General features: G+C 38.6%; 3 protein-coding genes across 3 annotated transcripts; all 3 read right to left on the bottom strand.

Annotated features, from left to right (window-relative positions):
- Positions 1 to 1,489: 1,489 nt before the first annotated feature.
- LOC104227273 (uncharacterized) lies at positions 1,490 to 2,164 on the bottom strand. The gene has a single exon (XM_009779493.1). It carries the CDS (start codon positions 2,162 to 2,164, stop codon positions 1,490 to 1,492), a length of 675 nt encoding a protein of 224 aa, XP_009777795.1.
- A 1,963-nt stretch (positions 2,165 to 4,127) lies between these two features.
- Positions 4,128 to 4,877, bottom strand: LOC138885835 (uncharacterized). The gene has a single exon (XM_070166819.1). It carries the CDS (start codon positions 4,875 to 4,877, stop codon positions 4,128 to 4,130), a length of 750 nt encoding a protein of 249 aa, XP_070022920.1.
- A 4,784-nt stretch (positions 4,878 to 9,661) lies between these two features.
- Positions 9,662 to 10,030, bottom strand: LOC104234918 (cysteine proteinase inhibitor 4-like). The gene has a single exon (XM_009788566.1). The coding sequence runs from the start codon at positions 10,028 to 10,030 to the stop codon at positions 9,662 to 9,664; it is 369 nt and encodes a 122-aa protein (XP_009786868.1).
- Positions 10,031 to 20,392: the final 10,362 nt, after the last annotated feature.

The raw sequence follows: 20,392 nt of genomic DNA, 5'->3' as shown, positions 1-20,392 counted from the left end.
AGCGTGGGGTCGTATACTATTGGAGATTGTGACTTGGTCCGTCCCGATTGATGATTTTACCTTGTATTTGATTGTAAACTGTGTGCTGTCATCATTATTTGGGCTAAATGCCATATTTGGGCCTAGTGCCAACTATTTGAACCATTCAAGGCTATTTATTGATATTTCCTCACTGTTTGACTTGTTACTTGAACTCAGTCATGAAATTTTCCCACTAATTTTACTATTCAGCCATTCTTTCTCAGTTTTCAAGACTTAAATGATATTTTAAATGATGTTTGGGCTGAAAACACTGTTTTACTATTTCCCGAGGGCTTGTGATAATTTTTGGACTGAGTAAGGCCGAGAGCCTATATTGTAAGGAACATTGATACTGATATGAAGCTGAGGGCCTGAGATACATATATACGCCACGAAGTGGCTTGATTGATATGAGGCCGAGGGCCAAGATTTGATGCCACGAGATGACTTGATATTGCGCTTGGGCCGTAAGGGACCCCTCCGGAGTCTGCACACCCCCAGTGAGCGCGGGTACCCATTGTGATATGAGATTGAGCCCGAGGGGCTGAAATTGTTGATACTGTGCCCGAGGGGCGAACTTCTATGTGTTTACTTTATCTTAACTGTCTGTTAATTACCTGTTTATTTGTTGTAGAAGTATTTTATTCTACTTTTCATTGGGTTACTGCTTACAAATTACCTATTTAATTGCTTCATTATAAGATAACTTGTGTATACGTGTTTTCTTACTTTCAGTCATTATTTATATTTATTACGCACGGGGTCGGAGTACTCACATTACTCCTTGCACCTTGCGTGCAGATCCAGGTGCCCCAGAGGCCGAGTGAGAGCTTTTCAGTCATTCAGCATTTGCCGGAGATTTCGAGGTAGTTGCATGGCGTTCGCAGCCCTGATTTTCCCATCTATCTTATTACTTTTCCGCATTCTTAGACTATTTATGTAGTAGGTTGTTCAGACTTGTATTAGAGGCTCTAGACTTGTGACACCAGATCAGTGTGGGCTGTGTAATTTTTATGTCTTTTTGACTTCCGCATATCTAACTTGCTGGTTTACACACTTATTATGATAATTGGTAATTAAATCGTGTTAGCAAATAATTTATTAAGAATGAAAATGGGTTGTGGTTTGATAGTTGGTCCGGCTTGCCTAGAAATGTGATAGGCGCCATCATGATCGATATTTGGGGTCGTGACAATTTTTGCACACTATATTGTACAACTCATATTTATTAAGTTAATATGATACATTAGATCATAAATTTTTTTTGGCCCACATTTTTTTTCTTCTGTTTCTCTATTTCATTCCAAAGAAATTTACAGATCATGTAGACGCAGACCATATACTCCTCATTACATGTCTTCTATCTATAGATTCAGTGAATTCACTACTGAAGTCTAAGTAACTAACTAGACTAACAACTAATTGAAGTACATCAAGGCTAACTATACATCAAGAACTTATCTATCATTTATGGGTTTCTGTTGAGTGTTGAAAGTGCTCCCTGCCAGTGTTGTATTTCCTGCCCTCTCGTGTGTATATGAATTGTTATTTCCCTGCATATGCTGTTCACATTTACTGCACCTCCCTGGAATCGAACTTTGTTCCTATCCCTCCATATAGTGTAAACCATCATGCCAAAGACACAGGTAACAATTTCCCATTGTTCACTTTTTCTTATGGAATAATGACTTATCCATTCCACCTCTCGTTGCCAATCTTGAATATGTCTGTAATGTCCTAACCATATCAAGAGTCTCGACCACACTTCCTTTGTCACATAGCATTCAAAGAATAAATGGTCGAATGTTTCACCAGCTAGCTTACAGAATGCACATTGTTGATATATTTGAACACCAAACTTCAGTAGCTTGTCAACTGTAGCTAATCTTCTCTGTAATGCTAACCACAGAATGAATTTGAATCTGGGATGCAATCTTGGCTGCAACACTATGCCTTTCCATGGAACCTTTGGCAGTTGGGGGAATTGTAGCCTGTAAAGTTTCCTAATACTAAAAGAGTTGCCATTCTGTAATTGATCCAACCTATTCAACAGGTTTCCTTGAATACCTTGAACATCCCCAATGAGCTTCCTTGACTCCAAAATTTTCCTGACTACCCAAGCTGCATTCTTGGGTATTGGCATATGTTCGAGTGTGTAATGCTTTATGTAGAAGGTATGGATTTGATCCATAAGCAGTCCTTCTTTTTAGCCACTGCCCAGAGGTGTTTTGCCACTGCAGCTCTGTTCCAAAATACCAAGTTCATTACATTTAAACCCCCTGCTACTTGTGGTAAACAGACTTTTTCCCAAGAGACCAAGGCCTTTTTTGAAACTGTTGATGAACCAGTCCATAAAAATGATCTGCAAATAGCTTCTACCATCTTCATCACCTTTTAGTAAGAAGGTCTGTGCCCAGTAGGACTATATTCCAAACAAAACTGACTTTATTAGTTGAACTCATCCTGCATAAGATAAGAGTCGTGCTGTCCAACAGTTGATCCTCTGAGTAATCCTCTCCACTAGTGGCCAGCATTGAATAACTGTAAGCTTCCTGGCTGCCAAAGGTACCCCCAAATATTTGAATGGAAGTGTACCTTCAGGGAACCCCAGTTCTTGTAGTATATCCTGTTTCTGGTTCACTGAGACACCTGCTAGGTAAGCTGCACTTTTCTCTGCATTTGCTTGAAGACCGGAAGCTTCAGAAAACTTTTGAAAAGTTTGTCTTAACAATCTGATGGATTGTAAGTCAGCCCTGCAAAACATGAGAAGGTCGTCAGCAAAACAAACATGCACCACTCCAAGTTTTTGGCATCTGGGATGGAACTTGAACACTTTATTCTTCATCATCTGAGCAAATTCCCTTTGTAGGTATTCCATTGCCAAGACAAAAAGATAAGGTGACATGGGGTCACCTTGTCTTATCCCCCTTCTTCCTTTAAATGGCTTAGTCAGACCCCCATTTATGTTTAGAGAATATGTTACTGAAAAGATACATTCCATAATCCACCTTATAAATTTATAAGGGAATCCCAAGTCCAATAGCACTCTCTCTAGGAATGTCCATTCTAAGGTGTCATAAGCTTTCCTCATATCAACTTTCAGGACACATCTTGGAGAGATACCTTTCCTATTGTAGCCTTTGAACAATTCATGTGTAAAGAAAATATTATATGTGATACATCTGCCCTCAATAAAAGCTGATTGTGATTCCCCTACCAGACCTCCAATTACTCTCTTTATTCTTGTTGTGATGACCTTTGTACTGATCTTGTATAAGATTGTGCAGCATGCTATTGGTCTATAGTCCTTGACATAACAAGGATTCTGCACTTTAGGAATTAATGTCACTGCAGTACTACTAATCCCTTTGTGCATCTTCCCAGTTGCAAAAAATTGCTTGACAGCATCACAAACATCATCACCCACTTCCTGCCAATGTTTAGTAAAAAACTCAACTGGAAATCCATCCACCCTAGGGGCCTTTTCATGAGGCATATCCTTTATTGCACTTTGGATCTCCACTAATGTAATCTCCCGAATGAGCTTCTCTTTCTGACTTAAAGTGAGGCATGGACCTTGTTGAATAACTTCTGTGTTTGGACACCTGTGAATACTGCCTCTTTCCCCCATGAGTTTAGTAAAAAAGGAGATGAACTCATTCTCCAGTTGTATAGGATCTGTCACTTTTGTTCCATCCTCTCTATTGATAGCTGTGATTGCATTCCTACTAGTCCTCATCTTCCATTGAGCATGAAAGTACTTTGAGTTTGAATCACCACATGTGATCCAATCAGCTCTGGACTTCTGTTTAAGTACTTGTTCCTCTATATTGCTCCATTTTTCAACCTCTGCCAAGGCCCTTCTTTCCTGCTCTATCAGATCTTGATCCAAGTGTTGAACCATAAGTTTTGTCTGTATAACTTCAAGCTTATGCCTCGCATGGTTTAGGTGTTGTTTGTAGGAAGCCATATAAGCATTCAATTCCTTCAAGTCTCCCTTTAACATCTTCAATCTTTGCCAAACTTTATGCATTGGTTCTGCCTGTATATTTTGCTCCCAAACTCTGTTGACAATCTTTTTAAACTCAGTATTCTCCATAACTGAACTATACATATTTGAATGGTTTAGGGTGTAGACTCCTCATCTGATGTCCTTGACTGCACTTGATCAAAATAGGAGAGTGATAAGACACCTCTGGATTTAAGAACTCAGCTTCAATATGACCATATTGTTGCAGCCAATCGATATTCCCAAATGCCCAGTCAATCCTGTTGTAAACTCTTTTATCAGGTTCTTGCTTGTTACACCAAGTATAATACCACCCCAAACTTTTCAATTGGGTAAGTTGCAATGTGTTTAGTAAATCTTGCAATCCTTGTGTCTGACCTTGTGTAACTGGGGTTCCAATTCTGTCATCCGTGTACAAAACATTGTTAAAATCACCACATAATAACCAACAATCTTGAATTGTACTCCCTAACTGAATAAGTGTCCTCCACAATTGACTTCTCTGGTTGCTGTCATTACTCACATATATCATGGTTACTGTAGTTCTAAAGTTAGAATTTGGCTCCTGTACTTCATAGTAAATAAACTGATCATCAATCTGTATAATATGGACATTTACATTCCCTTTCCATAATAGCCAAATCCTACCATTTGGATGTGCATTGTAATTGCAGCATACATTCCATTCCCTTGCTACTTGACTGATAATTCTAGCAGATTTTCTCTCCTTTACTCTTGTCTCCAAACATCCCATTACATCCACCTTATACTTCCTCAGAAAAAGCCTAAGCTCCTTCCGTTTGTAGGGCTTATTTAGCCCCCTTATATTCCAAGTACAAAGGTTCATTTCTAGGTGAAGCTGGATGGGCCAGCGTCCCCTTGGAGTGTTTGTGGATCATTCATCTGTAGGACCTCAAATCTATTGGCAGAAGTAAAAACTATAGATATCTCTATAGCTTTTCCTTTTTTAACATACTTTGTCCCTTCATCATTCCCCATCTCTCCTTGAGTGCCCTCAGCAGCTACATTTTGTTTGGGTGCTTCAATTCCCTTCCATTTGGTACAGGATTGGTATGAGTATTCTTCTCTACTTGCATCCCAGCATTCTCATCATCTTCTCCTCTATTCACCTTTGGTACCCATTTTAAATTCTCCTTGTTCTTGTTCTTTTGTTTCTGTGGTTGCTTCCTAATTTCTTCTCCCCCTTCCTGCTTGTTCTTCAACAAACAGTCTTCAGAGTTATGACCAAACCTTACACAATCATAGCAAAACTTTGGTTTCCAATCGTACTCAATTTGTTGATTGATTATCCCTCTAGAAGTTTGAGATTCACACTGTCTAGCAGGGGTCGGGATATATCAGTTTCAACAAGTACTCGTGCAAATGATATCTTCTCTAACTCAGCAGTAAATTTATCAGTGTACAGAGGTTTGCCCACTACACTGCCTAATTTGCTCAATACATCTGTGGTCCAGAATCTCAATGGTGGACCTGGAAATTTGACCCATAGTGGAATTTTACTCATACAGCTTGGGTCAAATTTGAAATCCACACTCCAACACTACAGAATAAGAGGTTTATTGTGGTATGTATATGGACCATTATGAAGAACTAGGTCCCTATCTACCATATTTTGGAATCTAAACACAAAATATCCTTTATCATGATAAAGGATTTGAGGTTGGTCAGCAAAATCCCAGACATTTGCAATGTAATTTTCCATCGCTTTCTCATATGGATTATCCCCCAAAACATAGCCAATTAGGGATGTACTCCAGTAATTCTCCTGTTCTTTTGTTTCTTCATCATCAATTTGCACTACAACAGTACCATCGCAAATAATAGGGGGTATGTAATTCAATGCCTTACCCTTTTGAGAACTCCTATTGTGATACCTAGCTGGTACCGCTTCCTCCTCTTTGTTCCCAATTTCTCTGGTAGGTTGCACATTCCCTGTTGCTGAGAAATTCAGTCTGCAATGAAGTACTTCAGTATTTTCCTTCATAGCAGGTTTCACTGCAGATTCCCCCTTTTCATTCTCACTTTCCTCCACGATTGGTTGAAATTTTTGTGGTAGGAAGCTTCCAAACGTCATAGGCCTCAATTCCTGTTGAAACCCAATATCTGGCGTTACTATCTTCTCACCTTGAGCTGGGTTTTGAAACACTTTAGGGGCACTGCCCATACCAGTTAACCACCGTCCTGTTTGTACCTGAGTTGGTATTACTAAACTTGCATCATTATCCTTTTCTCCCAATGGCGATGGGAGCTTCTTCCGTTGTCTAGCCATGGCCGATGGCGTATGTTAGCTAACCTTGCTAATCGTGCGCCGAGAGTTTTATTTGCTAGCCTTAATTCTCCGGCCCACATTTTAAATTAGATCATAATTTATAAGATTAATATTTTGTCAAATTATCCGAGCATCGCACGGGTTCTTATACTAGTATATAATAAAGGAGAGGCAAAAGCATATTATTAAGACAGTGCCATAATCACAAAAAGCCAGTTAAGACAAAAAATAAACTACCTTTTTATCTAGAAAACCCTTTTTAAATTTTGAATTAATTAGTTATTCTATTTGAATTAATAAATATAGATATCTTATAATTAGCTATATTAAAAAAATAAAATTCTATATGTAATAAAAGGAGAGGCAAAACAAATTATTAAGACAAACCTTTTTAACTAGAAAAACCTTTTTAAATTTTGAATTATTTAGTTATTCTATTTGAATTAATAAATATAGATATCTTATAATTAGTTACAATAAAGAAAAAATATATTAATTTAAAAAAAACTACCTATTCAAGTTGGGAAATAGTTTCAATTTGGAGTTTTAAAATTATTTTAAATAAAAAACGAAAATAAAAAAATAAAAATTGCCAATTCAAATTGGGATGTGGTTTCAAATTGGAGTTTTAAAATTATTTTTAAAAAAATAAAGGAACTTTCTATTCAAATGAAAAATTAAAAAAAATAAAGATACTTTATTTATATTTTCAATCTCTTTATACTTTTGATGAATTTAAAATTATAATTTACTATAAAATTACATTATTTAATTTTTTAATAAACTACAAAATCTGAAAACTAATCAAATAAGTATTATAGTAAAAAGGAATTTACGAAAAGAAGGGGATGGAGATAATATTATGATATTAATATTTTTAACTAATTAAAAAATAAAAGATAAATAAATAATTTTTATTATTTATGGATTTATATCTATTTTTTAAAAAATTTAATGAATTTTTACATATAATTTTTTATTCCACGTCGAAAGTTATGGGTTCAGTTGAACTCGCAGTTATTACTGAAAATATATATATAAAAAATATATTTTTTTCATGGGAGGGGGCAGAAAAAACGAAAATAATAATAATTTAAAATTACAAAAATAAAAATAAAATTGCGGGGGTGGGGTGGGGGGAATGGGGTGGGGGTAGCAGCTGGGTATTTGTTCGCGCTGCATTTTTACCTGGGATAAATGTTTTTGTGTCAAAGTGGAACAAAAGAACCCATTATATTTTTCAATATTATGGGTTTATATCTATTTTTTTTTACATTTTTAATAAATTTTTACATACAAATTTTACTCATCGCCGAAAATTATTGGTTCAATTGAATCCGTAGTTATTACTGAAATATATATTATTGAAAATATATATAAAAAATATTTTTTCCCCGGGATGTGGGCAGAAAAAACGAAAAAAATAATAATTTGAAATTACAAAAAAAAGTAAAAAACAAATTGGGGGGGGTAGTGGGGTGGAGGGTGGGGGTAGCAGCTGTATTTGCATGCGCTGCATTTTTACCTGGGAGAAAAATATTTGTGTCAAAGTGGAACAAAAAAAATAGAGTTGAAAGGCCAAAATAGAACAATGCTGAATTAAAATGCCAAAATGAAAAATTGAACCAAATTTAATGGTTTATATATGTATTTGGCCAAAAAAAATTCATAACCTTGTCACTAAACAGAGAACTACCGACCATATCAACACTATTGAGGGTTAAAAATTGGTTGACACCTAGGCTCCACTATTTAAAAATGAAAATTTCTAACCATAATTTGTGATACGTGTCAAACGTATAATGTATCACCTTATTTGTTAGGTGGGTCAATATGGAATATATACTTCAATAAAAATGTACTCGTCCTTGATGATTCATACTATATATGGTACGTTCTTGAAATTATTCAATAAGTGCGATTAGCACACTCTGACCTTAGGGAAGATTTTGGAGCAAAGAAAATTGATTATTTTGGGACGAACTCAGTACCACCTTACCAAGAAAAGTACTTCCTTCGTTTCATATTATATGAGGTAGTTTGACTCGGCACAAAGTTTAAGGAAAAAGAAAAAGACTTTTAAAACTTGTGGTCTTAAAAGTTTAAGGGGTAAAAAGTTTGTGGGGCCTATTTGTGTAGCTATAAAAGCTTTTCATTAAGGGTAAATGGGTAAAATGAAAGGTTTAAAATTGAATTATTTCTAAATATAGAAATTTGTCATTTATTTTGAAACAGACTAAAAAAGAAAGTACCTCATTTAATATGAAACGGAGGGAGTAGTCAATTTTGGATGCCATTTTTATAAGTACTACTCTCTCTGTTCCATGTGAACTTACTTTTTTTGTATGTTCCAAAAAGAATGATCTATTTCTAAATTTGGTAACAATTTAGTTTAAATTTATAATTATACCCTTAATGAGAAGCTTTATAACCACACAAATACGCTGGACCCCTTTTTGACTTGTTTTGGACCACTAATTTCAAGAATCTTCATCTTTTCCTTAAGCTCTGTGCTGAGTCAAACAAGTTCACATAAATTGGAACGGAGAGAGTAGTTAGTTTCCACCATTTAATTTGGGGCAAGTTACTGGTCATCGTTTAGCAACCTCAAAAAAATTGACTTTTGAAAGATAACTACTCTGTTCATCGAGCCTTTCCAAAAAGAAGATGGATAGGAAAACGTAAGGATCCTTTGGTTCCTCCCATATCCAATTTGAGTGGTGATTGTCATGTGCTAAAGCGCACCAACACCATTAATGGTATTTTTATCTGGAGCAACCCCAACGTAATAACAAACTTAATAATCATAAAATCTTCTATGAGGTATACGCCATTTTATTTACATAATTATTTTTTACATTTTGAAAAAATTTAAAGTCCTCTCTTGTTTGTACGATTAACCTTTTACTTGTAAAAATTATTGATTGTATGAGAATAAAATAAGTGACAGAGTCCAAGCCATTTATTGGACAAAACATATTCCTAGCGATAACTTGTTGAAGACTGGAATGGCTTTCCTTGTTACCCTACCTTTAAAATTTTAATAAGAAAAGTGATAATTTGTGAATGAATTATTAGCCATAGGCTTACAACATTGTCTTTTTTTTAATTTTGTCACACAATCATAGTTCAAGATTCATGGAAAAAGGAGTTCTGCTCAATTTCCCCAATATAAAGGATGGATTAGTAAATCGAAAAATAACATATAATATATATTTTGAGACAAAAGACAATTGGAACATTTGGAGTTTAATTTTATAAAATATCAATGTGATTAATACAAATACTTTAAAGATAATCGTTTCTAGATGATCGTACACTTAAACTATAAGAAAAGATAATCATTCAAAGGAAATAAGTTCTTTAACATTGTCTGGATGCACCAAAACAGCCACAAGACGGGTTGTGATAATATTTGATTCACTAGCACTGATTTCCAGTTGATAAACAGTTCCGTCAGGAATTACATCAGTTCCTCCTGTCATTACTCTCACAAGTTGAAAGTTGCTTTTAGACTCCTTGTTGTGCTCATTCACAGCAAATGTTGCGATTCCCACAACTGTAGGGTCATTTGGATTTTTTATGGGCTTCTCACTATCAAGAAAATTATGTCTCAAGCCACTCCTTGCGGAGGAGACATGAAAGAAAGAAGAAGCAACAACAATGACTGAGAGACATGAGAGGAGGAGAAAGTTAAATTGTTGGGCCATTTTTCTTTCACCTAGAATTGTTAGAGTGATTAACATCAAGTGATGTTGGACTTATTTATAGGAGAAAGTATCGTGAAATTAGTTTAGCCAGGTGAATTAGATATGAATAAATTATTATTTTAGTGTTATAATTAGACTATTTTGGTATAATATTTATATTTAATAACTATCTTTGGAATTGAGAAAGAAATAGGATTTTAGAGAATACATATTAAGAAAATAATTATATGTTTTACTGTTTAAAGGAACTACTATGTGATTCTAATAAATGTTTTACTATTTCATATATATTTGAAACAATTATCCTCCATCCAAAATTACACTAACTTTGAGATTATTTTATTGCATATTAAGAAAACTCTTAAACTTCCTGCAATATGTTAAAAGTTAAACTATATACTTACATAATATAAGGAGGTATTCGACTCTACCTTTTGTTCGATAATGTAATGACCAGCCGATCGTTTTGAGTGTTGTAGTCGCGTTACTCCATTTACTGCTTATTTTGTGCTTAATTTTTGTTATGTAACTTACCGGGGTGGTTGGTTTAGTTTCGGGGATGTTTCATAATAAGTTGAGATACTTAGTCCCAAGGTTGGAAGTCTAAGTTGAAAGTGTTGACCGGATGTTGACTGATATAAATGGTTTCGAAATAGAGTTTTGATCATTCCGATAGCTCCATATGGTGATTTTAGACATAGAAGTGTGTCCGGATATTGGTTTTGAGGCCCGTAGATGATTTTGGCTTAAATTGGGTTAGTTGGAAAAATAAACATTTGGAGAGTTGAGAAGTTTGACCTAGAGTTGATTTTGTCATTACGTGGCTCGAATTTTAGTTCATTCAGTTGGAATAGGTCCATTGTGTCATTTATGACTTGTGTACAAAAATTTAGGTCAATCGAAGTTGAGTTGATAGGTTTCGGCATCGATTGTAAAAGTTGAAAATTCATTAGTTTTTATTAGGTTTGAATTGAGGTGCGAATCGTATTTTTGATGTTGTTTGATGTGATTCGAGGCCTTGACTAAGTTCGTATCGTGATTTAGGACTTGTTGGTATGTTTGATTGAGGTCTGGGGGCCTCAGGTGGATTTTAGATGGTTATCGAATTGGAACTTGAACTTAGGAAGTTGCTGAAGCTGGGAGTTTTCTGGTGTGACCGCACCTGCGAGGGGATTGGTCACAAGTGCGAGCTCGGAGAAGCGAGACAGGGGTCGCATATGCGGGGTTGAAGGAGTTGGCCAGTGGTCTCAGGTGCGAGAGATCTTCCGCATCTGCGAGCCTGCATATGCGACAAGGCTCTGCATATGCGGAGATGGGCAGGCGTGGCTGGCTTCGCAGAAGTGCACGTTTGGGCGTAGAAGCACTTCCGCGGATGGATTCTTGGAGCGCAGGTGCGGATTGTGAGGACTTAAGTGAATTCCGCAGGTGCGGAGATTTCACCGCAAAAGCGGTTCCGCAAATGTGGATTTTTGGCCCGTAGAAGTGAAATGCCTTGACAGTGTATATAGTCGAAGGGTATATATTTGAAGGGATTTTTTTAAGGGTATTTAACTAGATTTCAGGAGGTATTTCACTTTTGATCACTTTTATTCATTAATGTTGAATACTTATTGAATTTACCACCTAGTTTATGTGTTTTTAAGGTGGCATTTTAGGTTAGGGATTGGAGAGTAAGAATTGGGGATTTGAGTGGCGATTTGGTGTCGGATTTGAGTAATTTTGGTATAGTCGTACTCGTGGTTGAATGGGCGTTCGGATTTTGTTAATTTTGTTGGATTCCGAGCATGGGCCTGGGGTTGACTTTTTGAGTTGATTTTTTAACTTTTATTGAAGAACTTAACTTTTTCATATGAAATTGATTCCTATAGCGTGTGTTGATTGTATCGAGTTATTTGTGGCTAGATTCGAGGCGTTTGGAGGCTGAATCGCGAGGCAAGGGCTTGCTGGAGTTGAGATTCGTACGGTTTGAGGTAAGTAACACTTCTAAACTTGATTCTGAGGGTATGAATCCCTAAAATACGTGTTATATGATTGGTGTTGAGGTGATGTACATGATAGGTGACGGGTGTGTGGGCGTGCACCGTAGTAATTTTGACTCGATCGATCCTGTGAAATTGTGTAGTCATTGAATCTTGCTACTACTCATGTCTACTCTATGTGCTAGAGAATTTGAGCTGCGATTTATGTTAGAAATTATATTTAGGCTATATGCTGGTGCTATTGATACCCACAACGATCATTCTTTTGTTATTGAGTTATTTGCTTAAATTGCAATTATGTACTCAGTCACAATCATCATTGCATATTATATAATTCAGTCTCTGTTACTATTTATTGTCACATCATGTATCATTATTTTGGGCTAATTGGCACGAGTGTTGTGAGACCGAGAGACTGGAGAGATTAATGACTGAGTGAGGCCGATGGCCTATTTGTGCGTGATATTGATAGGATCGGGTTGCGCCCCACAACGGGTACTAATGACTCATGATGGGATCAGGCTGCATGCCACAACAGGTATTATTAATTCATGATGGCATTGGGTTGCACGCCGCAACATGTTTTATTAGTGCTGGGGCGTGATCTACCCCTCCGAAGTCTGACATACCAACAGTGAGTGCATGTATCGTACAATGTTGAGTGACTGAGTGTGGTAAGCGAGAATTGAGACAGTCAGATTGAGTACTCTGAGAGTGTGAGTACGTGAGGTTTTTATTATGTTGCATCACATGTGACATGCACGTTGAGCTATAGATATGGAGATGTAATATTCGTCATATCAGTACTGAGCTTAACTGTTAAACTTGGAAGCATGTCTACATTCCTGTACTGTGTACCAACAGATTAAGACTTTCTCTGAGATATTATTGTCATATTTCCTGTCATTTTTGAAATGTTAAATTCTCTATTTGGATTGCATTAGTTGAGCTCGCCACTACTTTCAGCCCAAAGTTAATCTTGTTGCTTATTGAGTATATTGGGTCGGTTGTACTCATACTACACTCTGCACTTCGTGTGCAGATCCATGTACTTTTGAGCACGACGGTTGCTAGCTTTGGAGCTTTATCTATCAGAGACTTTTAAGGTAGCTGCCTTGGCATCCACAGACCTTGACTCTCCTTCTTTTTAGTTATTTGTGCCGTTCTATCCTTCTAGACAATGTTTAGCAGTCAGACTATGGTGTCAGTTAAATGCTCATGTACTAAGTGACATCCGGATTTTGGGGGATATTGTATTGAGTCGCGGTATTTACTTATCAGTATTTATGAAATTTTACTCTTGAGCTTATTTTACTATGTTTCCAAATTTAAAGATGCATGGTATATTCTGATTGTCAGCTTGCCTAGTATTGCGATAGGCGCCATCACGACATGTGAGATTTGGGTTGTGACAATTTGGAATCAGAGCCTAGGTTACATAGGTCTCACGACTCATGAGCAGGTTTAGTAGAGGCTTGCGGATCAGTACGAAGATGTCTGTACTTATCTTTGAGTGGTTGTCGAACCGTCAGGAAAACTTCACTTTCTTTTATTATTGTCGTGCGAATTTGTTGATTCCGGAAACTACACTTCTGTTATTCTATTCTCTCATAGATGATGAGGACACATGCTACTGGATCGGGCGGACGACCACCAATACCACAAGCTAGGGCCACGAGAGGCCAAGGCTGCGGTAGAGGCCGAGGTACAACTCGTACGACAGCTAGAGCAGCACTTGTAGACCCATCAGTTGCTCCAGCTTAGGAGCAGATTCCAAATGTGGTTGAACCGGTGGGACCAGCTCACCCCATTGTGATTCTAGGGCTTCAGGAGGCTCTGGCCCAGATATTGACTATATGCACTAGCCTTGCTCAGGTGATTTCAGTTAAGGCCGCACCACCCACTTCTCAGGCCGGGGGAAGTGCTCAAACTCCTGTCGCCCCTACTCTAGAGCAGGTGATGCAGGGTCTTCAGATACCGGGGGTACTACCAACCTAGCCGGTTACATGCTCAAGCCCAAGTGGGTCCCATTATGAGTGATGAGGAGCAAAAGAGACTAGAGAGGTTTAGGAGGCTCAAGCCTCTATCATTCAGTGGGACTGAGTTAGAGAATGCTCAGGACTTCTTGGATAGATGCCAGCGGATTTTCACACGATGGTATTTTGGAGACTAGTGGGGTCTCTTTTACTACTTTTCAGCTTTTGCAGGCAACCCTTAGATTGTGGGAGGCCTATGTGCGGATCGGGCTAGCCGATGCCGCTCCACTTTCATGGTAAGAGTTCTCCGTTATCTTCTTGGAAAAGTTTGTGCCGCCGACCCATAAGGAGGAGCTGCGTAGGCAGTTTCAGCAGCTATGCCATGAGGGTATGTCTCTGACCTAGTACGAGATGAGATTTTCAGAGTTGGCTCGTCACGCGATCTGGTTGGTTCCCACAGAGAGGGAGAGGATTAGGAGGTTCATTGATGGCCTCAACTATGGCCTGCACTTTGTTGTGACTCGAGAGAATGTATCAGGAACTAGGTCCGACGAGGTGGTTGATATTGTTTAGCAACTAGAAATGGTCGATAGTCAGGAGTATGAGGAGAGGGATGCCAAGAGGCCTCATAGTTCAGTGGTTTCAGCGATGTTTCTTCTGGGGGTCATTCGGGTCGTCCTTATAGGCTTGCTCAGATAACTCGTGCGGTTCATCATGACGCATCATCTATACATGGTTCATACAATGCTCGCCCAGGTTAGTAATCTCTCAATGCCCTCCCAGCTTAGAGATCATCTCGTGCTCCATCAATTCAAGGTTCCTCAGTGCTAGGCCCCTATATTAGTTATTCTGGTTCTCGGGGTCTACTTCAATACTTGCCACCATCGTCAAAGCAAGATTGCTTTTAGTGTGGAGAGTTTGGTCATGTGAAGAGGCATTGTACCCGCCTTTTGGGAGGTCCTGTTCAGCAGAGGAGTTAGGCTGCGACTTCCACACCAGTTACTTCACCACCCGCTCAACCAGCTCGGGCGGGGCTCAGGAAGCTAGAGGTCGCCCTAGAGTGGAAGGCTGATCAGGTGGCGGTTAGGCTCGATTCTGCGCTATTCCTGCCAGGCCAGAGGCTATTGCTTCAGACATAGTGATCACAGGTATTGTCTCGCTATGACACATCGATGCTTATATATTATTTGTCCCTAGTTCCACTTATTCGTATGTATCATCATATTTTGCTCGTTATTTAGGAAAGGGGTGTCTGTCTTATTTGGCCTTTGTGAGGGACGTTGGTGCTGATACTCATACTATTGACTCTGCTCCGGTAGTGCAAGACCTCCCGGATGTGTTTCCTGCAGGCCTGTCGGGTATGCCACCTGATAGGGATATTGATTTTGGTGTTGACTTGCTGCCGGGCACTCAGCCCATTTCTATTCCTCTGTATCGTATGGCACCATCAGACTTGAAAGAATTGAAAGAGCAACTTCAATAGCTTCTTTATACGGGGTTTATTAGGACTAGTATGTCGCATTGGGGTGCACTGGTTCTGTTTGTGAAGAAGAAAGATGGTACTATGCGGATGTGCATCGACTATAGGCAATTGAACGAAGTTACAATCAACAACAAGTATCCTTTGTAGTGCATTGATGATTTATTTTACCAGCTTTAGGGAGCTAGAATGTTCTCTAAGATTGTTTGAGGTCTCGGTATCAACAATTGAAGATTCATGACTCGGATATTCTGAAGACGACATTCAGGACCCGCTGTCACAACCCAAAATCCACTATCGGTCGTGATGGCGCCTAACGCCACCGTCAGGCAAGCCAACATTGATTTATGAATTTTTTTACTCATTTTATTTCTTTCAAATCATAATCCCCATTAATTTAATGGTATAAAATAGAATTTTCAGGGCAAAATGATAATAAATACGCAATTACAATAACGAACAACCTGTAAGAACCCCCAAAACCTGGTGTCACAAGTGTATAAGAATTTTCTAAGGAGTACAACAATAATATAACTTCTGTCCAGAATGTAAATAAGTTAGAATAAATAAATAATACAGTGGGGAGTCGGTGGACTACGATGCGTAACCTGAATTGCAGCTCACATAAAGTCTCCTCAATAGATGTGCCTACGCGCAGAGATGATCACTAAATGACTTGTCATATCTTGCACATTTAGTGCAAAAGTGCAGCATGAGTACGTAAATCAATGCATACCCAGTAAATATCTAGCCTAATCCCGGAGAATTAGTGATGAGGGGTCTACATCGACACTTACTAGAAGTCCAAGTAAATAATATGATATTTTATAACAGATATGAAGTGCACAACAATAGTGGAGTAAATCTGTAATTTTATAATTTTCCAATTATTTTTTTAAATCATAAATTTCTCTATCTTGTATTCTACCTTAATATCTCAGAAAATGCCAAGTGCCATTACCAAATAAATAAGAAGTACCATAAAATGCCGGGCATCAGCGGAAGGTTTATCTCGTGAATATTCGGACTACTAGCGATATCATGCACGATTCTGATAAGGTCGTTCGGCCTAATTCGGAATAATGTGTAGACTACCGAGGGTCGTGTGGCATGAACTTTAGATGCATCTATATACTGCCGAGGCACTCGGCGCACTCCACAAGAAAGGAAGGAAGTTACCGAATTACAAGATACGTGTTTACAATAAGAATATGAGCACAATAATAAGTACACCCCTTTACATTTATCAAATATCTTGGCAACAACTCAAGGTGATAAAACTTGGCCTAACATATTTATTTGTTTCTAAATCCATTTTTAGTTAAAATTTCAATTAATTAAACTAGCAAGATGAGTCCAAACAATTTAAATATTATACGATAAGGTCCTAAGTCTACCCGGATAAAATCATGCTTTAGCTACGTACGGTCTCGTCACCTCGTGCGTACATAGAACCCATAACTAATTGCACGCAATAATGAATATCATGTAGGAGTAGTTCCCCCCTCACAAGGTTAGGCATGAGACTTACCTCGCTCCGAAGTTCTATAACCGGCCCAAATGCCTCTCTAACTCTTCAATTCAAATCCAAACGATCCGAAACTAGTCAAACAAATGTGTGATTCAATCAAAATGGACTCCAATGCTTATAATTAATCAATTTATAACAATTCCCAACAGCGCTCAAAAAGTCAATAAAGTCAACCCTCGGGCCGACGTGCCCGGATTCCAAAACATTTCGAAAATAAACTTTACCCATAACTCTACAAACTCAAATATATGATTTATTCCCAATTCCATGTCCAATTTCGTGGTAAAAATCCAAAAATATCAATTTCTAGGTTTTTCTTCAAAATCCCAAATTTCTACTAATTTCCATGTATAAATCCATATACAAACCATGTATTTAACTCATAATGTCCGGGAATTAGTTACCTTGACATAAATGATGAAAATCTTCCCTCCAAGATCTCCAAAAATCACCCAAACCAAGAGGGAAAAGAGTGAAATGAGCAAAAGTTCCAATTTAAAACAATCTGCCTAGACCGGTCCTTCATCGCAATCATGGGAGCTCCTTCGCGATCGCGAAGGCTAAAACAAAAGCTCCAACCATTCCTCTATGTGTTTGCGACCTCCTCGTTGTGTTCACGAAGCCTTCCGACCCCTGCCCTTCGCATTCGCTAGCCACGAGCCGCGTTCGCGAATGGGCAAACCCCAGCTCCGCTTCCTTTTCGCATTCGCTTCTGCCAACACGCGTTCGTTTAGGCTTTCCCAACCTCTGCTCCGCATTCACGTCTTCTTCATTGCGTTTGTGATGGGCAAATCCTAGCATCCCAAAATTCCTTCTTTATGAATGCATGAATCCCTTAGCGTTCGCGAAGATAAAAACCAAACACCAGCACCAGTAGTTGTAAATCAGCCAAACTTGTTTCGAAACCATCCTGAAACACACTTGAGGCCTCCGGGACCCCTTCCAATCACACCAACCAGTTCCATAACATAACAAGGACATGCTCGAGGCCTCAGATCACATCAAACAACATCCAAATTACAAATCAACAATCAAATTCCTTCTTTACACTTTCAAACTTTGACGAACGCATCCAAACCCTATCAGAACAATCCGGAATGATGCCAAACTTTGTGTACATGACATAAATCACAATTCAAACCTATTCTAAGTCTCAGAACCTGAAATGAACATTGATAACATAAAAATCTACTTCAAACCAAACTTATGAAATTCTAGAACTTTCAAAATGCCAACTTTCTAGAATAAGCGCCGAAATGCTCCCGGACTATCTGATACGCAATCCGAAGATACACCCATGTCCGAAATCATCATACAACCCTATTGGAACCTTCAAATCCTGATTCCGAGGTCGTTTACTTAAAAGTTAAACCATGGTCAGTTCTTCTAACTTAAAGCTTCCGAAATTAGAATTTTCTTTCCAAATCAACTTCGAACTTCCCGAAATTCAAATCCGACCACACATACAAGTCATAATACCTTAAGTGAAGCTACTCAAGGCCTCAAACCTCTGAATGACGCGCTAGAGTTTAGAACGACCGGTCAGGTCATTACATTCTCCCCCACTTAAACATACATTCGTCCTCAAACATGCTAAGAATTGCTCCGGAGTTGCCCAGAATCACTTTTTACCACCTCATGCACCTACCCCTGCCACCACAACCCAGTGGAGTACATTAGCTCGAGCCAGATTCTAACAAGTTTTGGAAACAACTTCCAACTTCCGAATTTCTCTACAATACCTAATTCTAACACACGAACACTGTATCAATCACCACACACTGTACCAAAACATGATCGTACACCTTTGCTTACACAATGCACCACATAATTCATATGCCCATAATACCTTATCCGACCACAACAGATGAAATCTTGCGAATCTTATGCCCGCAGTACGCCTCATTACACATATAAGCCCTATTCCGATTCTTGCAATACTGCCTCGACGAAAGATACGTATAGAACTCATTACCAATTGTTGAATCAATAATTCATGGGTAATTCGTCTCACCCAGTACAAACTGCTTAGGAAATGAGTCACCTCAAACACTGGCCAAGATCTTATGCAGCACCATCAAAGCGCCAACAAGTCACCACTTGAATATAACTCACAAGGGAGAACAAACTCTGACAGCGAATTACCCAGCCTGCATAACGAATAAAACATTCCAATATATGTTATGATCCTACCTCAGGGATGAAAAATAAGGCACACAAAATAAGTGTAAGGAATTATGCTCAATATCTTATTGTTGTAGCATGCAACCCGATCCGACATGACACTGTTGCGATGTGCAACCTGATCCAGACAATATACCTATGGTATCATGCCCCCCAATCTGCACATAACAATCAAGAAGAAAACACGCACATCAAGTCGTAAACCTTATGCTTATGAAACGCCCGAATATCGACCACAAGCACTCCAAGTGCATAATACAAATCCTAGGGAGACGGATAGTGCCATACGCTATGAAACCAAAACGCAACTAAGGTGCAATAAATAACATGCGTCTCGAGAGCCATCCTGCTCACATAACACCATAAGCTACACAGGACCTCCATACATATGTGAGTAATCAAGCCGTCTCATAACCCACATGGCACAATAGAGATTACACGGAATAGTTGATGATAGAAATAACATCCAATGTCCGAAGAATCCTCCATAAGTAACGCTATGCTGAATGAACACACCGGGCCTGATGTAGAGCACACACATTTAGACCCATCGACGGACTTCAAGCCGATTCTGATCGTACCGTACTAGGCTAATAACCTTTCAAGGATCCACAATAACCTTTCAAGGATCCACAAGAGCAGCCGTCAAATCTGAAACAAACTCACAGTCTACAGCCCAAGGAATAGAACGCCTCTTAGGAATAAACTCTCAAATTAATGGTAGTACCAAAAATCTCCATACTTGGTTTAATCTTTAACAACCAAGTGACTAACATGACACACTTATACAAGTCCCCCTACCCTCATGGGGTATGCTCCCACGGCCTTCCGTTCAGGTAGAAAAGTCCGCGCATCTATACCACCAACCGTTCTAGTTCTATAAAGCAAATCGAGAATCCGCCAATCAATACACAAAGCCTCTCACACAGAATGCCATCCTCATGTGACACTAAAGAAAATGCCAGCTTACTCCGAACATGTGAATTCTCCCCTACTCATCCGAGATGGTGACATTGTTATCAACACTAAATCGCAACCTTGAACCTCAATTGTCAGATTCCCATGCTTTCACTGCACCTATCATGACCCTACGCGAGAACACACAAATTTATCATAACCCCTGAATTGCTGGTAGAATAAACACTGCATTGGCTAGAAACCTTTCACTTAGCTCATTTCAGCAGAGCCAATGCAACCAGCAACTGAATCCCC

The sequence above is a fragment of the Nicotiana sylvestris genome, chromosome 2, assembly GCF_000393655.2.
Source record: "Nicotiana sylvestris chromosome 2, ASM39365v2, whole genome shotgun sequence".
NCBI classification, from domain to species: Eukaryota; Viridiplantae; Streptophyta; class Magnoliopsida; order Solanales; family Solanaceae; genus Nicotiana; species Nicotiana sylvestris.
The sequence above is the reverse complement of the archived record's forward strand: the minus strand, read 5'-3'. Positions and strand labels throughout refer to the sequence as shown.

Excerpts from the sequence above, each read along its gene's own strand:
- LOC138885835 (XM_070166819.1), bottom strand. The coding sequence starts at position 4,877 with ATGAACCTTTGTACTTGGAATATAAGGGGGCTAAATAAGCCCTACAAA.
- LOC104234918 (XM_009788566.1), bottom strand. The coding sequence starts at position 10,030 with ATGGCCCAACAATTTAACTTTCTCCTCCTCTCATGTCTCTCAGTCATT.
- LOC104227273 (XM_009779493.1), bottom strand. The coding sequence starts at position 2,164 with ATGCCAATACCCAAGAATGCAGCTTGGGTAGTCAGGAAAATTTTGGAG.